The sequence below is a fragment of the Tachypleus tridentatus genome, chromosome 7 (assembly GCF_004210375.1).
Source record: "Tachypleus tridentatus isolate NWPU-2018 chromosome 7, ASM421037v1, whole genome shotgun sequence".
In the NCBI taxonomy this organism is placed as follows: Eukaryota; Metazoa; Arthropoda; class Merostomata; order Xiphosura; family Limulidae; genus Tachypleus; species Tachypleus tridentatus.
Window position 1 is genome coordinate 148,260,485 of NC_134831.1, and position 23,571 is coordinate 148,284,055.

The 23,571-nt window shown below is 33.1% G+C and overlaps 1 protein-coding gene across 1 annotated transcript; it reads right to left on the reverse strand.

The window, feature by feature from the left end:
• Nucleotides 1-107: 107 nt before the first annotated feature.
• On the reverse strand, nucleotides 108-22,464 carry LOC143256865 (uncharacterized). The gene is made up of 5 exons (XM_076514656.1): nucleotides 22,323-22,464; nucleotides 12,258-12,936; nucleotides 9,203-10,486; nucleotides 3,725-3,852; nucleotides 108-709 (listed from the first exon to the last, which is right to left on the reverse strand). Exons 1-5 carry the CDS (start codon nucleotides 22,329-22,331, stop codon nucleotides 503-505), a joined length of 2,307 nt encoding a protein of 768 aa, XP_076370771.1. The 5' UTR covers nucleotides 22,332-22,464; the 3' UTR covers nucleotides 108-502.
• Nucleotides 22,465-23,571: the final 1,107 nt, after the last annotated feature.

Consider the following 23,571-nt stretch of genomic DNA (forward strand, 5'->3'; position numbering starts at 1 on the left):
AAGCAGTATTGAAAACAACACATATCGTGATAGTTATAATATTTTTCTATTGCATCAGCGTCCCACGCCTATATATATATAGATAGTACGCCCATAATTCAAGCATATTTTGATGATAAGGATTTATTTCACCCTGAACAATTAAACAAGGCAAAGATGTAAAACAAAAGTCTACACAATAACAGAAAATAACATACATCACAAACATATTGTTCTTTTCATTCAAGAAGAGACTTCATAACTTTATAGAATGACAAAATTAGTAGTCTTACTTTAAAAGCATCCCAAAGACTTAATCCATCAAATACTTTTATTAAATAAATTATGGTAGTGTACACTTTGGCATTACTGTGGGTTTGGATAGCAAAATGTTAGCAGTAAACAGAACAAATTATGTAGGGATGGAGATTTTACGGACGTTTCTGCGTCTAAGCCAACAATAATATAGTGGATAATATCTGGTTGTTTTCAATTTGTTTTTGTGCACGAAAATATTAGACAACTAGCGCTCTCTCAAAAATTCTTCAACGCAGTTATCTAAATAACACATCTGTGGAACGTTGTGTCTGAAGAATATTTTCGACTCCTGCAGAGGCTGAAGAATAAGGCGAGTAATTGTTTCACAAGGCCGATCACCTTGGCATAAGGTGGTACCCTCTTCTAGAAATCCCTCATCACATTCTTCTGAAGTTAAGCCAAAAGTTTTACCCTGTCAAAAAAAGTTAAAAAAAACGGACGTTACACTTCAGTTTATAATGTTTTAAGGAGTTTATCAATAAAACATAAAAAATCTAAATACAATCTAAACAAATCACTATGAAAAGTTTATATTTTCTCAAAACAGTTTTTACAAAGATCTTTTATATATTTTTACAGAAGTTACTTCTAAAGGAAAATATTACCCAAGGTTATAATCGAAAAATGTCCGATAAACTAGTTCTAACATGTGTAGAACTTTAAATTTCATAATATTCACTAATTAATGCTGCATTGAGTATTAGTAGTTTCATAGCTACCAACGTTTTGGAAATTCTTTCCAGTGTTAACGTTAATTAGAATTTATCAATACTCTATTTTAGTCCAAACTTAGAGGCTGATGGCTTGAAAATTCATTATTTGGTCATATATATATTTTTATCAAACCCTTTCAGGTTAAAGCAAGGAAAATGTCTTTTTAAATTTCAGAAATAATACTGATTATAATAAATTATTTACCATGATCAGCTAAGAACATAGTAATGAATTAAATTTTATTAAATCTTTATAATAATATTCTACGCACAATATTTAATAATTTACAAATTATGTTTCAAAGGTGACTCTACAAGAAGTACTATCCAAAAAAAAATAAATATTGCATCTTAGTAAGTCACTGGTCTAATGATTTTTTTTTCCAATGTTAGGGCATCAGAATGAAGCGTGTTTTTGTAAAGTGTATACATTTCATGAAACGTAATAAAAACTTTACGACAAATAATCGTTTTTTAACAGAAAATGTTGTCTTCAGATGACACAGAACTAAATAACCTTACAATAAAAATAACTTACTCAGAAAAGAGGTTATTTTCAAATGTTACAAAGTGCAAAAAAACCCTTGCGACACATAGTTGTTTTATTAACATAAAAGATGTCTTCAAGTGTCACAGAACATATGAAAAACTCTCACGCACACAGTTGGTTTACTAAGAAAAACGTTAATTAACCATAACAGAGAAACTTTCTATAAAGTAAAAAAGATTAAGATAAAAATGTTTGATAAATCAAACACATAAAATCCTACTATTTTTGGTAGCTGGATCACTTTTCTTTACCTCTAAAACGAAGAGAAGTTTATCTGTCAAAGGCGTTAGAATTTTATCTGTGTTTATTCTTATGTGTATTTCTCTTCAAAAATGTAGCAAAATTACAACAATTAATCTATATAAATAATATACTCTTACATTTTTTCCTTCTTAATACAGGGGAAATAGGTTTTATTGAAATGCGTTAAATACATCTATATAAATAACACACTTGGTTTATCTGTCTGGAACTTTTCTCGCAGGTATTTCCATCAAACTTTACAAATCTTATATTGTAAGAAAGGCCTTTATCTGGGGAATTTGTTTGTTTGCTTTTTGAATTTCGCGCAAAGCTACACGAGAACTAACTAGCCGTCCTTAATTTAGCAGTGTAAGACTAGAGGAAAGGCATCGAGTCATCATCACCCACCGCCAACTCTTGGGCTACTCTTTTACCAACGAATAATGGGATTGGCCGAGACATTAATAACGCACGTTTGATGTGACAGGGATTCAAATCCGCGACCCTCAGATTACAAGACGAGCGCCCTAACCACCTAGCCATGCCGGGCCTATTCGAGGAGTTTCTGTTGCATATTGGTTTTTCCATTCAAAATCACTTTACCTGACTTTTGCTTAGTAAAACGTTTCAACGCAATGATGGGTCAATATCGTTGTCATTACGTGGCTGCTGACTTTAAGTTCAACTTTGGTTTTTATTCACAAAGTGTTTCACACAAACAATATTAAACTTTAGTAATTTCTTTAAAACAAAAGGAACAATACAATTTCTCTTCGCTCTTTCGACTTAATAGTTGTAAAATACGCATGTGAAAGTTTGTTCAATACCATATGCTTATCACTCTGTGAACACAAATTCAGATGTTTCTGCATGTACAAGTAAGTTTGCCTTCATTACAACTTTACATTTACTTTACATTGCAATAATTTAGCTTCGATTCATTCCTTAAACCCGCAAAATAAACACTTTTATCCAGAACTAAGCTTAATTCGTTTCTTTAAACGATAGCTGAGCATTGTAAAGTCCTTCTTTAACCAAACTTAATGTAATCTTACTAAGTATATTTGTGTCAATACTGCTAGTATTCACAGCAGGAGTGTTACCTGGACAGGGGGTATCAGACGACCACCCAGTGTTGTGAAAACTATAAAATGTTCAACATCTTATGATCATTATCACTTATTATTAAACGCTTTATTATCGTTTAAAGCAACTAAATTACTTGTGTTAAAGAAAAGGTCTACATATTTTGTAAAAAGGCCCCTTCACTTTGTAGTGTTGGCTACGCCTCTGATCCACAATCAGTAATTATGATACGTAACAAATCTAAATATCATCGTTCATTATATACATATCATCAAAGCCTGTGTAATTCAAATACCACAATAGCTTTGTGGCCATAACCACTGAATAGTATAAAAAATAACAAAAAATATAAACTTTTTTATTATATTGTGGCTTTGAGCCTTTTATATCAAGCATGTATAGAATTTAAACTTCATCTTCATTTAAAGTATGAAACTCTAACGTTTTATATTTTTAGAACGCGCATGACTGATTGCTCATAATGCCCAGTAAATCAATTAACACTAAAAGTTCAAACCTGATATAATGATGTTCTAACATAAAGCAGGTTCTCACAAAACATATGAAATGTCAAACTCCTGCACGAGTTATTGAACAATTACCCAGGTAAAAGAATAACTAAATAGTTTTGTGACAGTTCCGATTTTTTGTCGTTATATTTGTGTGGTAACAGTTATTGTACAATAGTATAACTTTCATCACGGACCCTCCTAACTTATTTTACTACTCAACAATGATATAATAATGAACACGAGAGATGTGCCGACTAGTGTTCAATAATATTATTGCTACAGCAGCTGTTATAAAGTAAGATACCTGTTAAAATGTTACTTACGCATGTGTAGCAGACGTTATGCCAGTTACAAGCCTGACTTAACATCTGACGAAACGATTCATCAGGTAAATAGTCACTTATTGTTGAACAGTTACTGGTCAACAGTTTCAAAGGTGGACAACTGTCTTCTGAAAACAGATTATGAAATAAAATAATGTAATCGTATACACGTATTACATAACAGTCAGACAACTGAACGTACCACTGCATAAAATTTTTCAAATATTAGCTTTTGAAACATAATTCCTTCATTTTATTTTTGACTTTTATTCTATATATAAAATTATCTCTTCCGGTAGGCCAGCTGCATGTTTCCGGATTTACAAAACTAAAATTCTAGATTTGATTATCGCGATGGGCAGAATATAAACAGCCTATGTTGTTACTTTCTTCTGAGACAGGAGTTAGATTTAATACCAGTGACACAGCAGAAGGTCTGAGAACTTATAACACTGATAATCGGCTTTCGTTACTAGCTATGGGCAGAACACAAATAACCCATTGTTTTGCTTTGCGCCTAGCAACAAACAAACAAATAAGAAATTGTCAAACACTAAATATAATCATGTAAGAAATATGACTCATTTAAAATCTATATACTTTGGTTAAACTTACAATACTGAGAAGACATAAACTTACAAAACTGGTAGGTCTTAAAAATTGATAATGATAGACGCGAGAAATTATGTTAGCACGTGTGTTACAAAATTCATCTTTTTAAATTCCAACAAAAAAGGAACTAAATAAGAACTACCAGTCATGTGAAAAGAACTCAGGTCTATACAAGTAGTGCATAATACCAGTTATGTGAAAACAACCCAGGTCTACACAAGTAGTGGATACTGCCAGTCATGTGAAAGGAACTCAGATTTATATACGAAGTGGATACCGACAGTCATGTGAAAGGAACCCAGGTCTATACAAGTACTGTATTATGACAAAAACGTTAGTAACTTAAAATAAGAAAACCTATGCATTTATCTTCATATTCAAGTATTATAAAGAATTAAGCAGCTGTCAAAACGTTTGCAAAAAAATCTTAGAACAAGAAATAGTAGTATCGGCTTGATTTGACTGTTTGGTGTTATAACGGTCAAGGCTGCTTATTATTTTAGAGTTCATATCAAAAGCAGGTTGTATCTGGGACGCTTTGGATTCTTCATGGTGGTCTCCACTTTTTGGTTCTAAAGTCCGAAAAGATGGTGAATTAAGATGTTCTTATGATTTATACATATGTTTGATAATAGGTCCTACTTCCTACTTCAAGACTTTTTATTAACGTCACTATTGCAGAAACGATGTGTTGAACACTTTTACTTAGTTTCAACTTAGAATCCCAGGAATAAGTTGTTTTATAAAACTTTAGTTTTAGGGCATGTCTTGTTTCTTTCTGTTGCAGAATGTACCTTTTTTAGTACGTTTGAAAAATGTTTTGAGCTTTTTTTATAGTTATCGCACTTAATTTATTTCATATGCATCCCAGTTCCAGTAAATGCGACTTGTTATGCAGTAAACCATTACAGCACAACGTTCCCTAATAAATTAACAGAAGAATTAAGATATTGGTAATCTGAAAATTAATTAATTGGATTTGATTTATTTATAAAATTAATTGATTTCCTTGCGTATGGCCACTCATGGCCTGTAGTTAGTGTGTAGGACTGTATATTTCAAAATCTACGGTTTGTGTCCCTTTACTACAATATATATATATATATCGTTCCGCTTCGCGCTCTGAGGTTATGAGTGCATCATAAGAGAGATTCAAAATTATATCGTCCGAATGTGTGAAAGAGTTGTGAACAAACTTCGAAAATAACTTGTAAAGTAAGTATTTAGTAATACCGTTGCACTAAAGCTATTTACTGGGGCGCAACTGACCTTCTTTAACTTTAAATGGTTTCTGAGTTAACAAAAGTTGAGAATCACTGCTCTAGTCTATCAGCTCAAAACTAGGAACTATTAGCAAAGGTAGCCCTTGACGCAAGTTTTGTGCGAATATCTGAAACAAAGAAACCGTTGTGCATGAGTACGTTCCACCGCTTTAACCTCTCTGATATACCCTGAATATATACGTATCTAACAATCTGTTTACCATGGAAGCGTTACTGATTTCACTTAAAATTAAAATTTGTGCACTTTTATCCTGTTATCTAAGTTGTATTATTTAAAAACAAATTATAATTAATTTTCTTGTAAGCCATTAGAACAACAGTTCTCAAACATTTTCTCCGAGGATCACTTCAGCGAGAAAAAAGACCCCCGAGGACAATCTACCGATCTTACCCCACTTGCTTTATTCTATCGTATGACCTCAGCTCTGGGTTACGCGTCAACGACTTGTACTTTGGACCAGCCCTTGGACCACTCTTTCAGAACCACTTCACTAGATTCATCTATTACACACAAAAAAAAGTTTAAAAAAAGAGAGAAGTTGTGGCGCGAATTCTTCGGTTCAAATCTTAATAGATGACTGAAAGAATAACTTTCTGTTCTTATTTTCCAGCCGACTCAAAGACTGAAATCGCCGCTAGGTACATATTGGTTTTACAGCTCTCTAATGTATGGCTGGTAATATTTTATATGAAGTCTGACTATACATATAATACTGTTTTAAGCTGAAAACACCTAGTAATTTAACACACAAACACACACACATATCACAGTAAGTAAGGTAAAAGCTGCATGTAAGCTTTTGTGAGTTTCTAAAGAGTGTAATTTAAACAGGCACGACAACTTCTTGTTTCTGTTGTTTTTCTCGTATATTAAAATATTTGTCGATACTTATAAAACTTACTACCACTATACTGCCTATTTATTACTGACACTCAGTCCATCCACCTACCTGCTTATTGAAACATTCACCAGAATTCGATTCACTTACCTATCCTCCACATCAATTAATTGTACCTCATTCATCTAGTTATGCCGCTCAGTAACTTAGTTATCTCCTTTCTTATACTATCAGGTTATAGAAGGCTAATTTATCCATCATACATTCAGTGATGTGCTCACTTATTTCTGTTCAAGCAGTTTCTCATAATTTACTTACGTATCGATTCACCTATCACCTTCTTACTGACTCTGATTCCATTTTTATCTTATGTTTTTGCTCGTACGTGCCGTTGTCTGTTTTGTTTTGGTTTTTTTACAAACACATATATTCCAACAACCCCTTCTTACACTCTCTACACACTTATCTTTTCATTTGCACACTTCTTTAGCCTTTTGTCAATCCATCCATCACTTTCTTACTACGTCTAAATCCATATATTACCAGAATCAACTTCAGGGTCAGTTGGGGTCGGGCAGTAGAATAGCATTTGTTCCCTGTAACAAACACAAGTGCACACAATGCATAACGTAGTCGCTCCTTCTAACCCACCATTAATAAGGCATGTGAATTAAACATGTTCTTAGTCATTGCAGGTAATCATTTGTGTACTTTCAAAAGCACCACTTTCTTACCTGTACATGACACAATATATTTCCAATTTCAAGGTATATGCTTGGTTGTACATATGTTGCTATATATACGCATCTGTAATAAAGAAGTTGAGTAATTTATATCAATACAGTTTTGGAACCTTGACATTTCACTGTAGTCTAAGTCTTGTACTGTATTGCTTCATCTGACTATTAATCATCTTAACAATAACACAACAGCGTAGTTTCAACTGTAAAAAAAATATTCGTTTTTTAGGCTGTCATGCCCAAAGTACACCACTCTTCTTGGTGAGCTTTCCATAATCCACTTAGAATAAGAATACAATGGCCTCACAATACTCATTTCAACAGCCAATCACACAGGATTCCATAGCCGGTATGTCTAACGACTTAACCTGTATGTTCCCGTACATTCAATGAATTATATAAAGTATTCAAAGAGAAGTGCTTTGGACATGAATGACTTAAACTACTCTGCAGGACTATTGTGAAGATGCATTTGCATCAGATAGAGTATAACCAGACATGGCAACATGCTCTGTAACGACGTGATGAGACTCTAAAATCGTTTTCGTACAATTACTCAACCTCTGCATGTTCTCTATGCTGAGTTAAAGACAACCAAAACACTATATATATACCACACAGATCCCACTGCAAGAATCTTTGTTTTGATTTTCGGTCTGCCTTTGTCTGAGGTTAATGAAAGGAATTAGAACTCTCCAAACTTAGTCTAACTCAGTATTAAGGGATGAATCTAATTATAGAGTGAACTTCATATTTATATTAAGTAGCAATTAGTTGACAGATATTTTGAATGAAAAGAACCTTTGTGAAAAAGTAGAGACAATGTTAAGATACCCTTAAAAAGATGTACATTAGTTGATTGAAACATAATTTCTAGATCTTCACCATTAAGTTGTACATCCAAATAAAGAAAAAATATATATGTTCTTGTTAACTTGAACTCATGCCCAATTTCTATAAGCACAAGTTATAATAGCGTTAACTGCCACTAATCTCCAACTGGCTATACATAGTTTTTATTTGTTTCTTTGAAATTAAGCACAAAGCTAGACAATGGATTATCTGTACTCTGCCCACCACGGGTATCGAAACCTGTTTTCTAACGGTGTAAGTCTGCAGACATACTGTTATGCCAATAGGGGGGGCAGACAATGTATTCTCAAGACGGATAGTGTGGGTATTAAAACTTTATTTTAATTCAAGTTTTAATACCCATACCAGCCGTCTTGAGAATACATTTTTACTTCAAGTGGGTTTCTCGTCATCATGGGGACAGGCAATGTATTATAAATTTCCCCTACCTCTCACGAATTTTTTAATTTTTCTATCTTGTAAAAGATCTTAGAAAATTTGTAAAAGTGAGATATTTTTTCTCATAACAGAATCATGTTACGTTTCTTACATTTTTGTATATAATTCTTCTTGCAAAAGCTCCAAGGGACCGAATAAAGAATGTAGAATCTTTTTTTAAAAAATACACTAAGCCTAATTCTAATGAATTAGGTAAATCTTATTATAATCACTCTTCGCTAGCAGAATTTTAAGTGTATCTAACTATTACTTTATGAGGGTTCTTACATACAGTATTTTAGTAAATCTTCCCCGTATCAATTTCTAGCGTTCTGCATAATATCTCTTCTTAACGAAATAATAATGTCCGTGATCAAAAGCGTAATCATTTCAAGTATCGTATCTAAAATTGAAATCAAACACTGTCATAATTAAGTTTACTGAGCAACAAGTAATTTCTTACAGCACAAAGTAACCTGGTAATTTAAGTTTTGGCTTAAGGTTAGCTATTCAGAGAAAAAGAGAATAAATAACAAAATACACATTTTATTTTTTTTATTTAAACGAGTATTCCTTTAAACATTATTTCTTGGCACATTTAAACTTTTGTGCTCAAATATAAAACGGTTTACTTTTTGAAAATAATCCTTTAAGAAACACCTTATGTTTGATTTTTTTTACCAACCTCATTTTCATCAAGTTTATGATTCTAACCTGTTTTCTTTTCCATAAAAGAAGACCAATCAGGTGCTGTTCTCTCTGTGGACTCATCCTCATCTTCAGAAGAAGTTTTTGCACTTTCTTTATCTTCTTGTTCAATTTCATCTAAAGCCATATGTAAATGAGCCAACGCTTTTCCAAGGTTATCCAATTCCATTGCAGCCTCTAGCCTATGAGATACTTTTTCGGCATCTAAGTGAAAGCCCTCAGTGGCGCCATTTTTCATAATTTTCATTGCTTCACTTAACATACTGTTTTCGATTTCCTTTATTTTGTGGGCTGCTTGTTCAAACTGTAATTTATGAGCAGATAGACTGCCTTCATTTTCATTTTCATCTTTTATAATTATGCCTTCTTGTCTTGATGTTTTGCCATCTGCTTTGTTCTCATTCTTGTCTAAATTTGTCTTCACTTGTTTCTTGTATGTTTTGCTTATACCATTTTCTTCATTCCCAATACGCTGAAGGAAATCTTCGATGTCTTTGGATAACGTTGAAGTCCAATTATTACTTCTCTTTTTTCTTAAAGTGTTTAGTGCTTTGGCCATGTTCTTAATATACTCCTTTCTCAACCATTTTTCAAAATTTTCTTTCCTATCTGGATCTTTAGCTTTTTTCTGTTCTGTAACCGATACTTCTGTTGTCATTTCAGAAAAATCATTTTTTATGCCTTCTTTATTACGAACTGGTAGCCCATTTGTTTCGTTTTTCCCACTTTTTACTCCAGAAGACTTTTCACCTTGGAATTCAATGCGTCTTTTTCTAAAAGCTCTTTTATCCCCGTCATCTTTGAATATATTTTTGAGTTCACTCATTGTTGCTGATCGACCATCGGTGACTAATTTATAGTCCCTTTTATTCAAAGTTATATGTTTTGTTTTTTCAAAGAATTGTGGCAACTCTTCGAGACCAAGACTGGAAATAGTCTCTTCGTTTATGTTAGCATCTTGACCTTTGTCAACAGAATTTTCAAAACGATTTGCCAATGGTTCGTTCCCCATGTTGCGCCGTTGACTTTCAGAAGTCAAATACTTCAAAACATCTTCACTGTCGTCCTTTTCCTTATCCGTTGATAACATGATTTTACTTATAGGATTATTCATACTTTTCATTTTGGTCATGCGTAGTGCTTGCAAAAACTCACGAATATCATTTGGTTCTATTACAGTTTGCTTTAAACTTGGAAATTTTCTGTTTTCTTGAAACTTTTGTTGTGACTTCTCTGATGTTGAAAAGGGGGAAAAGTCAGCAAATTCAGTGTCTTCACCTTTGAAAAGCTCTAAAGAAATATAGTTATTTTACACAATAGAATAATATCTTATAAAAAAAACTGCTAAAAACAAATGTTTTGTTAGTTTATAAAGCAATTGTTTTCAGCACCTATGGGAAACTGCCAAAAAAATTAAGAATGTTTGGATAGTTTCAGTTTTAACACTAGATCAATATTTGATTCTCTTTTTTGTTTCAAATATCAAATTAAAATAACGAAACAGCCTCAGTAAACATCGATGAGTTATTTGATGCGAGAATTATAATACGGTTTAATTTTTCTTTTTATAAAAGTTTTTGATCCATACATGTTGTAGAATGTTTTTAGAAATTTGGCAAGCTATAGAAGAAATATTGAAACATACAAAGAAGCTAAGCAAAAACTTTGTGTTATAACACAGGTAGAGTGTAGATACGTATGACATATACACATTATTTTATTCGTTGACTAAACTTGCTCGTCCCGTCCCTAGAAAGTTATTAGAGTAAGTGGCCACCTTTCTAAGAAACCCTATGGGTATGAAACGTAGTGATCTAATCTATAAGAAACAGGAGCAAAATCAGAAAGAAAGGTTGTGGTTCAACGTGGATTTGAAAAAAGAAAATCATATAGTTTTAATTTTATTGATAAAGAGAGAACAACGTTTCGACCTTCCTAGGTCAGCTTCAGGTTAAGAAAGAGAGAGTTTGAATGAGTTCATCAACGGTTACTAAGTTTAAACCAAAATAAAATAACACCTTTATACCCATAGTAATTAATAACCTAACATTTACCTGCAATGCCCCCTACAATCCAGTACCCGTTTATACTCTCGTCCCTAAAACATGTGTCCGTCAGTGGTCACATTAAAACTTCTCTCTTTCTTAACCTGAAGATGATCTAGGAAGGTCGAAACGTTGTTCTTTTCTTCTCAATAAAAATGTTAACACCCATACCAGCCGGTCTGAGATACATTTTTACTTAAAGTGAGTTTCTCATTATCAAGAAGCCAACCCTTATATTATATATGAAGTAAAGGAGTAAAAAAAATTAGTACATAAAATATTAAATTTCATTACACACATTTGTAGAATATACTAATTTCTAGTCAGGAGAAAAATGTAAATGTAAATGATGTAGGGATGACAGTGCCAAAACTATTGCAAACAAGAATATAGTCATTAAACAGCTATACATGGGTTGTCTCTACATGACTTTCAACATTCAAATATAACGTTACACTGTAAAATGCATATCTGACTTCAGTGTTACTGCAGTTGAAAGTTATATATTTCTGACCGTTGATATTCATTTTGTTTGTCATGATATCGTGGTCCTGTCAAGGCAGACGTCAATGGTGCTTAACTGAAAGCTTAGAACTTAGATAACGGTAAGTCTCATACCAAATAAGTTGAATGTTGAATTTATCGCACATGTTTGAATGTCTTTCTCTTAATAAAATCTGAATCATTTTACCGAATTTTATATACCTGTATACATCTGTTTGTTTGTTGAATTTTGCGCAAAGCTACACGAGGAGAATTTATATTAGCCGTTCCTAATTTTAAAATGATAGGCTAGAGAGAACCTGTATAAATATAATTCTTGCTATTACAATTTCATACAAATACATATATGATAACTTTAACCGTTTTATAACTTGTAAAACATTCGTAATTTTCATACAATGTTAAACACATCAAATTTAGAGAAATATAAAATTTTAAAATATTATTTTTATACGTGTCTTTTTGAATTAAGTATAATGTTCAAGTACTCCACAATATGCATAGATACCAACCATTCGTCTTCCATGCAGGAGTCCTATGTCTTTCGCTAAACACTCGACCAGGCTCGTCTTCGTCTGCCCATTCTCTATTGCCCATATAGGTGTTACTGAAAGCTGGTACAAAGTTAAATCTCTCTTTTGTCCAAAAAGAGGGCTCTATGGGTGGTGGTCGAAGTCCCAATGAGTAAACTGCACGTTTGTAATTGCTTTCTTGGTCATAATGATTTCTATCTAAAAAAGACTTGGCAACTTCATCTGATAATGGAAAACGTTGAAGTCTTATTAATTGACTGTATGGGGCCGTTGAGTGGTCCTGATGTCGACTAACTGCTTCTTTCTGCGTCACCTGGCGTTCGATTTCCTGAAGTGTACGGAGCAGTTTATTTGAGATTCCAGCAGCGAAGAGTCCTTCAGAGGGAGCTACATCCTCAGAAGGGGCATATGCTTGGGTTTTTTTCAGGTCACGGAATGTTCTGTACTCTTTTGTTCTCTCTGTTTCAGGTACTGACTGGTGCACCAAGCTGAAAGGATAAGGAACTGCATATTGGTCATAATCCACAGCATCCAATAACTCTCCCCTCCTCTCAGGATAATTTTGATAAGCATGGATATCATCCAATGAAAGTCCTCGTACCAAATGTAAGCACATCAAAAGGAAAACGCCTTTCATTTTGTTGATATACTGGAGCAACTATAAAATAAATACACGAAATTAAAGCAAATTGTAAAGACTCTTAGATCCAATGACAAATATTTGTATTTTGTAGCTTTTTTTTTCACTACAACTACTGACATAAAGCTTATGTAATAAACACGAACTTCAGAGAGTTTATGGCAAAAACACATATAACTGAACCACAGTCAGCGACGTACTAAGACGCGGCAAGAACTTTCTTATTAACAATAATTCTCAATAAACTATACTTAATAATCAGCTTAAATAATTAAATAGTAAATATTAAAAATTAAAAGCTAGTTTGTTTCAAAATAAAATTTTCAAAACAGCTCGTAAACATTCTAAGCCCTACGTAAGATAATAATAGCAATATTCAGTTAAAGAAACAATGAACTTTATTTCAGAATACATATTAAACTAAACGTCTAGTTTCTGTAAAAACTTTAAATAAACTTTAATAACCATCATAGAATATTTTAAAGAAAAACTTGTATTCCTTTATGAGTAGGCCCGGCATGGCCAGGCGGTTAAGGCACTCGACTCATAGTCCGAGGGTCAGGGTTTCGAATCTCCATTACACCAACATGCTCGCCCTTTCAGCCGTGGAGGCGTTATAATGTGACGGTCAATCCCACTATTCCTTATTACAAGAGTAACCTTAGAGTTAGCTGTGGGTGGTGATGACTAGATGCCTCCCCTCTAGTCTTGCACTGATGAATTAGGGATGGTTAGCCCAGGTAGCCATCGTGTAGCTTTATGCGAAATTCAAAAAACAAATAAACCTCTTAATAAGTATCCATTAGTCGTTAGTCGTTACATGAACGTACTTTGTATCCCACATTAAAAGGGTTAAAATCACTTAGTACCTTTAAATTTTAAAATGGAAGTTTATTTCTTTGACGTGACTGGAGTATTTCATTGTGTTCTATATAAACTAAGCAAAGTTACACGAGAGTTATTACTGCTAGACGTCCCTAATTTTGCAGTGTAAAACTTAGAGAAGACAATTCGTCATCTCCGCCCACCGCCAAATCTTGTGTTACTCTTTACCAACTAGTAGTGGGATTGACCGTAATATATAACGCCCAGGGTTGAAAGAGCGAACATGTTTGATGTGACGGTAACTGAACCCGAGACCCTGAGATTACGAGTCGAGCACCCCTAACCACCTGACCATGCCGGACTTCTAAATAAAAAGTGTACAGTTTGTTGTTATCTTAGACAAAAATTATTATATTTCTTCACCTTGAGATCGGTATATTTTCTTTGAATATACATTAACATTTTGACATGACTGTTAAGTTATAAGCAGACCGTGGAACAGTGCATTTAATTTCTTTCACAAACGTACGTTTGAGAGGCTCAGGTGACATAACGACTTTTTGCGCATCTCGGTGAAAATGAAAATAACATTTTCAAACTCTTTTTTGCGACAAAACTTTATGATAAAATATTCATCATGCGATAGTTTCGGAACTCGTTTAGGTCAGGAGGTGACTTTCAACGAATTTGAAATTGTCAGGTATCGTTAAGGTTAATATCACTATGTTAACAAGTTAAAAGTTATTAACGTTATATAGTATAAGTTTTTGTAAGATTTTATTGTTTTCTTAGTTCCAGAGATATTCCTCTTCTAGAAGGTGATCACTGTCACTATCACGTGCTTCGTTTAATCAAACCTAAGGTTGCTAACCTTCATCCTTGATTACTACACTACCACAAACATGTTTGCTTTTAGAAAACTGTGGTTCACTAACTTAATCTAATGTGTTTACAGAGTTCATTGACATTAATGTGATGAGTCAGTTAGAGGAATTAAATACAGAACAACGTGTATTACTTTTATTTATCACACGAATGTTTTCTCATCACCTTCAAAGGCGCTTAAATCCATTAAACTAATCTTATAATTATTTAGATCTCTGATAAGCATCATAAAAATACCCAAGTTACTTACTTTTCTTATAAAGACATATTTACAAGTAAGTATGATAAATCATGTCCCCCCAATTTTTAATAAGTCCTTCAAAGTTCACGCACTTCTGATTGCCCCCCCCGCTAGTACAACGGTATGTCTACGGATTTACGACGCTAAAATCAAAGGTTCGATTATCCTCGATGGGCTCACCAGGTACCCCGATGATGCTTTGATATAAGAAAACACACACACACAAACTTCTGATTGGACTATGCAAATTTAATAAGAAAATATTTTAAAAAGTTCGAATCTCAGTGATTATGCTATTTATGCAAAAGGAATCAACTAGCAACCAGTGTATTTTTTTTTTCTCTATTTAATCGATGTTTCGCTTTATGTTTATTTCAAAAGACGAACGATCCTCATGAACTCAAAAAAAGTTTAATAGGGAAATTTTTGTAAAGTCATAACGTGAAACGTTAAGAAAATAACTTCACTTGTTGCTGATTGCTTCTATTTTTACTAAGCATGTGTAAACATTTCAGCGTGAATTACACTCCTTGAAGGACTTCAAACTCGTTTTATAACAAAATTTTTCAGGGTATTATTTTGATTGAACTACGTGTACTAACTGGTACTTCTTTGTAGTATTTCTTTCTTTAGCTAATGTTGAATTTGTACTGGAATAGCTTACTTCCGCTGGTCGATACAGTTTGCCAGCTGCTAACTACTACGTTTTCCGGAATTAAGATTCTTTCAAAACTTGTAACCTGTACAAACGCCATATAAAACGTTTTTACATCAACATGCTTTGATATCAACACAAGAAAAAAAGTCCGTTATAATTGAAAGTCTTTAAAGAACTGGAAAAAAATTATACTTCTAAAAATATATAAATCGAGTTTGACTTAAAGAATATTAAAACTGCTTTAAACTCGTTTGTTTGGTTGTTTTCTTTTACCAAGTTCAAAGGAAGCGTTTTAGTAATTCTGTGCTTTCCAATTTTGTTTTATTAAATAAAGCACTTTAATGACAAATTTAAAACAAACTTAAAGTTATAGGCGGAAAGTATCATCGATTTTTTAATTGTATATTTATAGATTGCTGTACTTAAAATAATATTACTATTGGCGATCTTAAAACATATTTCAGAATCTTGATGTTTTAGAGGCATTCTTGCCTTCCTAGACGTTTATCATATTCTTGTAATGTAAAACTTCATGAGTTCCTTAAAAAACGTTTGGTATATATATATATATACAAAAACCTGAGACATTTTTACAGAGTTCGAACTATACATTTTTCAAAGAGCTGTTTTCGTTAACTTGCACATAACCAAAATATTGGAAAAGACTTATGAAGTTAAAAGATTTTTTCTTTCTTTTTTAAGCAAAAACTCAGACCTGGGGAAATTCGAATTTGCTTATTTATGCAAATGTTTTATCGAACCCAGCTACCACACCTTTCATGTTTTATTTTACTGGCTACTAAATACGAAATTAGGCAAATTAATATTTTATAGCCAGAAGACTTATCGTAAACTAAAGGATTAAAAAGTAAAAACATCGTATGCGCTTTTCTTCAAAGTTGGTTTAAACGGTATAAAGGAATTTGGCATGGCAAGTGATTAGGGTACTGGAATCGAAACCAGTAGATCACAGGTTATAATCCCATCACCGCACTCACTTTCAACCGTGTTGTGAAGGTCGATTCACTCTTTGATTGAAATAACGTAAGAACTAGCTGTAAGTGATGTTGAATAGCTGACCTTTATTTAGTCTATCACTTCTAAATTAGAAACGACTGGTGCAGATAGCCTTCGAGTAACTTTGTGAGAAATTCTGCAAACAAATAATGTTAGAAATGTTATCTCGTCCACAACGTTATCCTTCAGTTTACCTACTATAATACATTGTAAAATATATGATAAATGTAGTATTTATTCCGTACGTGCTATTCCCTCTGTTTCAACGTATGTGGCGTTAATCGGTCGCCTATTTAAGACAACCCTTTTTTCCAATCAACACCTCACACACTGAAATCGAGCTAGTTTCAAATGCTACAACTATCAGTTATAAAACACACACTTGTCGCTACACCTCAAACACGGCCATGAGTAGCACTGTCATTCATGAAGCATCATTATCCAAATAAATAAGTAATAAAAATATTCCGTAAATGTAAAATAATGTATGAATGGCAGTATGACTGCAATACGACTTTCAATATTAAAATTTAGTTTTAAACCTTACAAATCTACGAGAATAAATGGTTACGAGATCGGTAAGTTCGACAGACTTCGTATCGAGGATCTATGATAATCAAAACATGTTTTAACTAAACTTGATTTGCTTTTTAAATAAGTTATATGCTTCAAGTTACCCAGTTCTGGTGACTGCCTTGACAGGACCACAATATTATGATAAACAAAATACATACTAACAGTCAAGAATATATAATTTCCAACTGTAGTAATACTGAAGTCAGGTATGCATTTTGTAACAAACAAAATTCAAACAAGCATATATGGATAATACAGCTATACATCAGTTTATGTTTAGAAAATGTTTATATTACTTGTTTTGTAAAGGTTTTATTTCTGACTAAAAGTTATTGTATTCGTTAAATGTGTGTAATAATATTTAATATTATATGTATTGATTTTTTTAATTATTCACTTCACACAAAATACAGAATTTGGCTCTCTACAGAAACCGATTGTACAGTTTACAAAGCATTGAGTATTCTACATTTTACAGTCATCTAATATTCATCTATAATTGGCTGGTAATTTCTGTTTCAAGTAGTAAAACGTTTTAAAAGAACTCAGATTTTTGTAAAAAAGCTAACTGCAAGAAATAATGATAACAAAATTTACACTATAATTATGATTTATTTTATTTATACTAGTTATTACGACTAAGTGATGCCATTGTTCAATGCCCAGAAACACATAAAGTGGATTTAGGTTTAATTTAACCTGACATTTGTTTTGTTTGTTTTTTTTTAATTTCGCTCAAAGCTACTCGAGAACTATCTGCATTAGTCGTCCCTAATTTCGCAGTGTAATACTAGAGGAAAGGTAGTTAGTCATTACCACCCACCGCCAACTCTTGCGCTACTCTTTTACCAACGAATAGTAGGATTGAATGTCACATTATAACGCCCCCACGGCTGAAAAGGCGAGCATGTTTGGCGCGACGGGGATGCGAACCCGCGTCTTAGCTGATAGAGCACAGATAGCCTTTTGGGTAACTTTTGCTTCACAACAAACAAATAATGTTTTATTCGCCGAATATTAGTTTTATCAAGGTAAAGTTTGTAATGAACCTTTTCTCAATTAGTTATTTTGTTATAAAACAAAACGTACTACGTAACTGGATATTAGAAAGAAACATATACAAAATTTTCCAAAATTCTAAAGAGAACTCCAAATACACTTTTTTTATAATGAAGGTGGATACATTGGCAAGTTATCTCAAGAAATAAAGCACAGAAGTAAGTGTGCGTTTAAGCAAACAGTAGAGATATAAAAAGGTTATAAAACGTATAAAATATTTTAACAAAACGTCAGCAAAAGGAAATAAATAGCAGACATACTTCGGTACTCAGGCTTAGATTAGTTCCCATATTTCTTCCCATTTCTCCACAGGATTTACACTACTTAGAATATTTTCTGACAAATTCTCCACATGATCTAATGTTTTAGTGTTTCTTACAAGTGTCTGTGCAGACTGCAGGATTTGTTTGAAGTATTTCTGATAAAACACACAACTGTTATCGTTCCTTCCAACATTAGTTCGATAAGTTTCACAGTGTGCTTGTGTCTAGACATTGACTGGTTGAAGTGAAGTCTTAGATTGATTTAAATATTTTTAAACATAACTATTAACCACAGAATACATCTTAACAGGCGTAACCTCTCAATTTAGATTTCAATTTAGTTGCCCCAAGACAAGAAACATAAAATATCATACTTAAAACAAGACGAAGTTTTTGGTATAAAACCTTATGTTATGCTTGCAACTTATGAGTTACTGTGTTTGTGATAATTTTAGAGTAATATTCGTTTATAATTTGGAAAGAAATTTTTCATTTAATATTGAAACAGATACACTGAGGGACACTGTATCTGTACCTGCCTGTTGTTTCTATAGTACAGGGTGTCCAGAAATGAATATACCAAAAATAAAGTTGAATGCCATATTCATTTTTGGACACCTTGTAGTTAAACAGTTTTATGATAAATGCAACAGTAATAATCTAAAGTACATTATGTAAACAGTGAGATCGTTAAAAATACATCTCAATCGCTCTTGTCATGTAATTAATTCAGTAAGATTAAGAATTTATAACGCTAGAATTCAATGCTCTGCTCCCGCGACGAACTCGGCTCGTTGTGTAGCTTTGCGCTAGAATAAACAAACTGTTTATTATACATCGATAAGTAAGTGTTAGTACAAATCTCGCTATAGTCTCTAAAGTAGATGTACTGAATTGTTATATGCAGTCAGTTTTTCTTCTTGGATACGAAAGTTGAACAATTAGTAAACCTGTGTCAAGCTGATTAGAAGCAGTAGAAATGTGTCACATTAAAAGGATGCTGGCAATATCTTGAAAAACAAAAATTTACAAATGAGGGAGTGTTACAAAGATCAAGCGTTCAGAGATTCCTCTACGCTAAAAGAGCTAGAGTATAAAGTTCACTTATTAAGGTAATAAATAATAAACAGCTTCAGTTTTTAGGACGCATTACGAACAGACAAATTAAACAGAATCTCGTAATAACAAGCAAGAAGAACAGAAAAGCAGAGAATGACGAAGGCTCAATAATGCACGAATAACAGCAGTAACTGTATATAAAACAGAAATACCAACATAGACCGTCTACAGACTACCAGAGATTGAAGTGGATGGAAGGTCATGATCGTCAATGTCTGTAACGTCCAATACATATTGCAAACAAGCAAATATTATATAATATTAGTTTTGCGAGTTCGTAGTTAGCATCTATAGAAGACTCTCACGAATTTTAAATGCATTATTCTACAACTAGCAATTAATGGGTTTTCGTTGGCTACTTACAAAAGTAGCAGCCCCAGCATGGCCAGGTGGTTAAGGCACTCGACTCGTAATCTGAGGGTCGCAGGTTCGAATCCCCGTCACACCATACATGCTCACCCTTTCAGCCGTGGGAGCGTTATAATGTTACGGTCGATCCAACTATTCGTTGGTAAAAGAGTAGCCCAAGAGTTGGCGGTGAGTGATGATGACTAGCTGCTTTCTCAGTGCTAAATTAGGGACGCCTAGCGCAGATAGCTTATGTATAGCTTTGCGCGAAATTCTAAACAAACCAAACCAAATAAAAATAGCATGTAAATTTGTGTATTTTTTGTGATTCAGATATATATATATATATATAGCTTAATAAATATAATTAAAGATTAAAAGTAGAATAAGAATGATGCAATATAGGTTATAATACAAAATACACTTCTTTTTTATTAAAAAGAACTTTAATACGATAAGCACCTTTTAGAAAATACGTTTAACATAACCCTAAGGGCTTTCCCTCGCGATTCCAAATACATACTAGCTGAAATTTATTTTTTCTGTGAACATGTCATTTGTTTATTTTCACGCAAAGCAACTAAAAAGCTCCCTGCGTCAGCCGTCCTTAAATTTGAATTGATAGACGAGATGGAACGTAACAACCGCCAACAAGTAAACTTCTATAAAAGAAGAAATACAGGGTGTTCGGAAAGTCACTGTGCACTTATATATTTATTAACAGACATGTTTCAATATAGAATACAGGAGGTAAATATGAATGACATTTATAAACAATGTTGAAAGTGACCCCCGTTGGCATCAATACAGGCTTGAATCCTTCTTATTTTGTTTCTAAACACCGCTATCAGTTGCTGGCTTGAAATAGACTGAATGAATGCTAATTACAAAACTGCACAGTGACTTTCCGAACATCCTGTAGATTTGACCATCACTCTTAGAACGCATCCACGGTCCTAAAGTACAAGGCGCGAATTTTTATTTATTTCTTGCGATAACGGGATGTAAATCGGGAATTTCCGGATCCATAGTCCCGCATGCTAGCTATAGTTGTTTAATTACGTGGTCATAATGTGCATTTTCCTCGTGTGCAAATTTTCTTCATTTATCAGAAAAGACGAATCGAGAAATTGAGTTAAAAAGACATCAACGAACTTAGAAATATTCTGTTGTTTTCTATGTGCATCATTAATTATTCTCGCCACCAGAATTTTTTTTAAAGTTACATAGGTTGTATTAAAACACTGGATTCGTGTTACACTTGAAAGGAGGACAAAGTCCCGAGCCTCACAAAACCTCAAACGCCCTTATCAAACTTAACATTAGAAATTATGTGTCTTTATTTAATATCAACAGAGAAATGTCTGATATGAGAGATTTTACAGGGCCTGGCATGGCCTAGCGCGTAAGGCGTGTGACTCGTAATTCGAGGGTCGCAGAAGTATAAACTGTAATTTATGGGTGTATAATGTGACGGTCAATCCCACTATTCGTTGGTAAAAGTGTAGCCCAATAGTTGGCGGTGGGTGGTAATGACTAGCTGCCTTCCCTCTAGTCTTACACTGCTAAATTAGGGACGGCTAGCACAGATAGCCCTCGAGTAGCTTTGTGCGAAATTCCAAAACAAACAAACAAACAATGAGAGATTTTACAACTAAAATTCGACTTAACGTAAATGATAATATAAAAAATGTAATTTTTACTTAGAATTTCACTACAACTGCACAGACTATATAACGTCATATGAAACGTGTTTTTTTGTGTATCCACATATAAAAAAAATAATACGACATAAAGAGAAAATGAAGTACAATTCATTACGTCCGCTCAGTTCAGGTAGATGGCATGTAATCCTAAATGCAGTAACTTCGATAAAAATAGCTACTATGACTATGAACGAATGCTTCCAAAAATGTTTAAGTTATTCAACAACAAATTATTCATAGGTTGAATATGAAGCTTCGTTGGTTTCCCTGTAGCAAACTTCGTACGTGTAATTCATAATCAAACGAGGTAAGCTTTTAATATGATTTTAATAAAGTTTTAGCAGCAAACTTTCATACACAATCTTTGCAAAGAATTTAAGAGACAAAACTTTTCCTCCAACTAACAAATGCTCAAATGTTTAAGATTCATTTCTATCGTTCTAGAGATCTTACTTATAGACGGACTTGACTAACTAACAATAACTGGCTAAAATATTATCATACTAACATATGATGATTTAATCGCTTCGTGAAATATAACTTGTCAATAAGCGAAGCTGAAGCTATATAGACATCGTTAGTCTATGGCTGCTTGCCAGCATTGACTGTTCTTATGTAATTCTGGTAATATATATTGGACAAGTATCCGACCTATGAACCTTGTTCGAGCATTAACAAAATTGTAAAAATATTTAGATAAAACTCACCATAAACATGTAAGTCTCAAACGTATAACATCAAAATCAAAATACTGAAAATTTGAAGCTTAAATTCACTTTCAGATAAAAACAGTCTCTTATGGAGTCTCGATGGTTCGTGGTTGTGACGTCACCAATCAATATATTCTGCAGTAAAACAGCAGCCCTACTGAGACTGCGTCGGTTCCCAACACGGATTTTCAATGTTCCAGGTACTCATTAGTTTATCATCCGCACTATGGCATTAAAGTATACATATATATTTAGCTTCTTCTTTCTTTTTCAATCAGAAACACTTAAAAAAGACCAGAAAAATAGTTTTATAATATTAAAATAAAATGTCGTACATGCTTCTTCAACATTCACTCTTTGGAGGGTAAAAAACAAAAGTCAGTTATACTAATACAATTCATTAACACGAATAACAAACATAGGTAAACAATTTGAGAGTGATAAAAGCTGAAATAACTATTGTGTCCGCCAAACGATTTTAACCGAAACTCTCCAACAGCTTCTTTAACAACTTATTTGCATTATCACATCGGTACTTATACTTGCTTTTGCTTCAGACATAAATAATATGTTTTTATGTATAACACGAATATTTCGTATTTCAGTAATTATTAATATTCATTAGATAGGATATTACAGTGTTTTGTTATGTTTCACAAATGTTCGAAGTCAATTACTAATGGAAATGGCAGAATGTAGGCTTAACATGAGTATTTGTTTCTCAAAATTATCATGATTATATCTGTCTGTGGGCATTAGATACCCACGTAGTAAACATAATTTTAACAACTGGCAGTAAAATCGTTACCAAGCAGCCTTATCTAAATTAAGTCCGATACCTTTGTTGTTTGGTGTTATTGTTGTCTTTACTATTGGCTATAATTCTCACCAAGATTAATTTAATGGTGATAAAAGAAAGTCGCCAGGTAAATCTTCGTACAAGTTTATTTTTCTATTCAGTAAAATTGACTGTGACATGCAGTAACATTAACTGTTTTGCCCACGAATCAGACTACATTTATAGCAAAATATATGTTACATACTCGTTAAAATGTGCTGTTTAATGTTAAAATTCAACCCCACACGTCGAATGATTCACGAATAAATACATGGGTAAAGGATCTATCGATGAAGATTTCTACTCGTTTTTATAGTAGTGGTCAATGTTCCTTTTTCGAGAACTTATGATTTGTATTAACTGTTAATTGAACACACCAACTTGACAATTCTACAATAACAGAACTCA

Excerpts from the sequence above, each read along its gene's own strand:
- LOC143256865 (XM_076514656.1), bottom strand. Across the intron at positions 3,853-9,202 it reads TTTTATGGAAAAGAAAACAG|AAGACAGTTGTCCACCTTTG; the intron begins GTTAGAATCATA and ends ATCTGTTTTCAG. Across the intron at positions 710-3,724 it reads ATAACGTCTGCTACACATGC|GGTAAAACTTTTGGCTTAAC; the intron begins GTAAGTAACATT and ends TTTTTTTGACAG.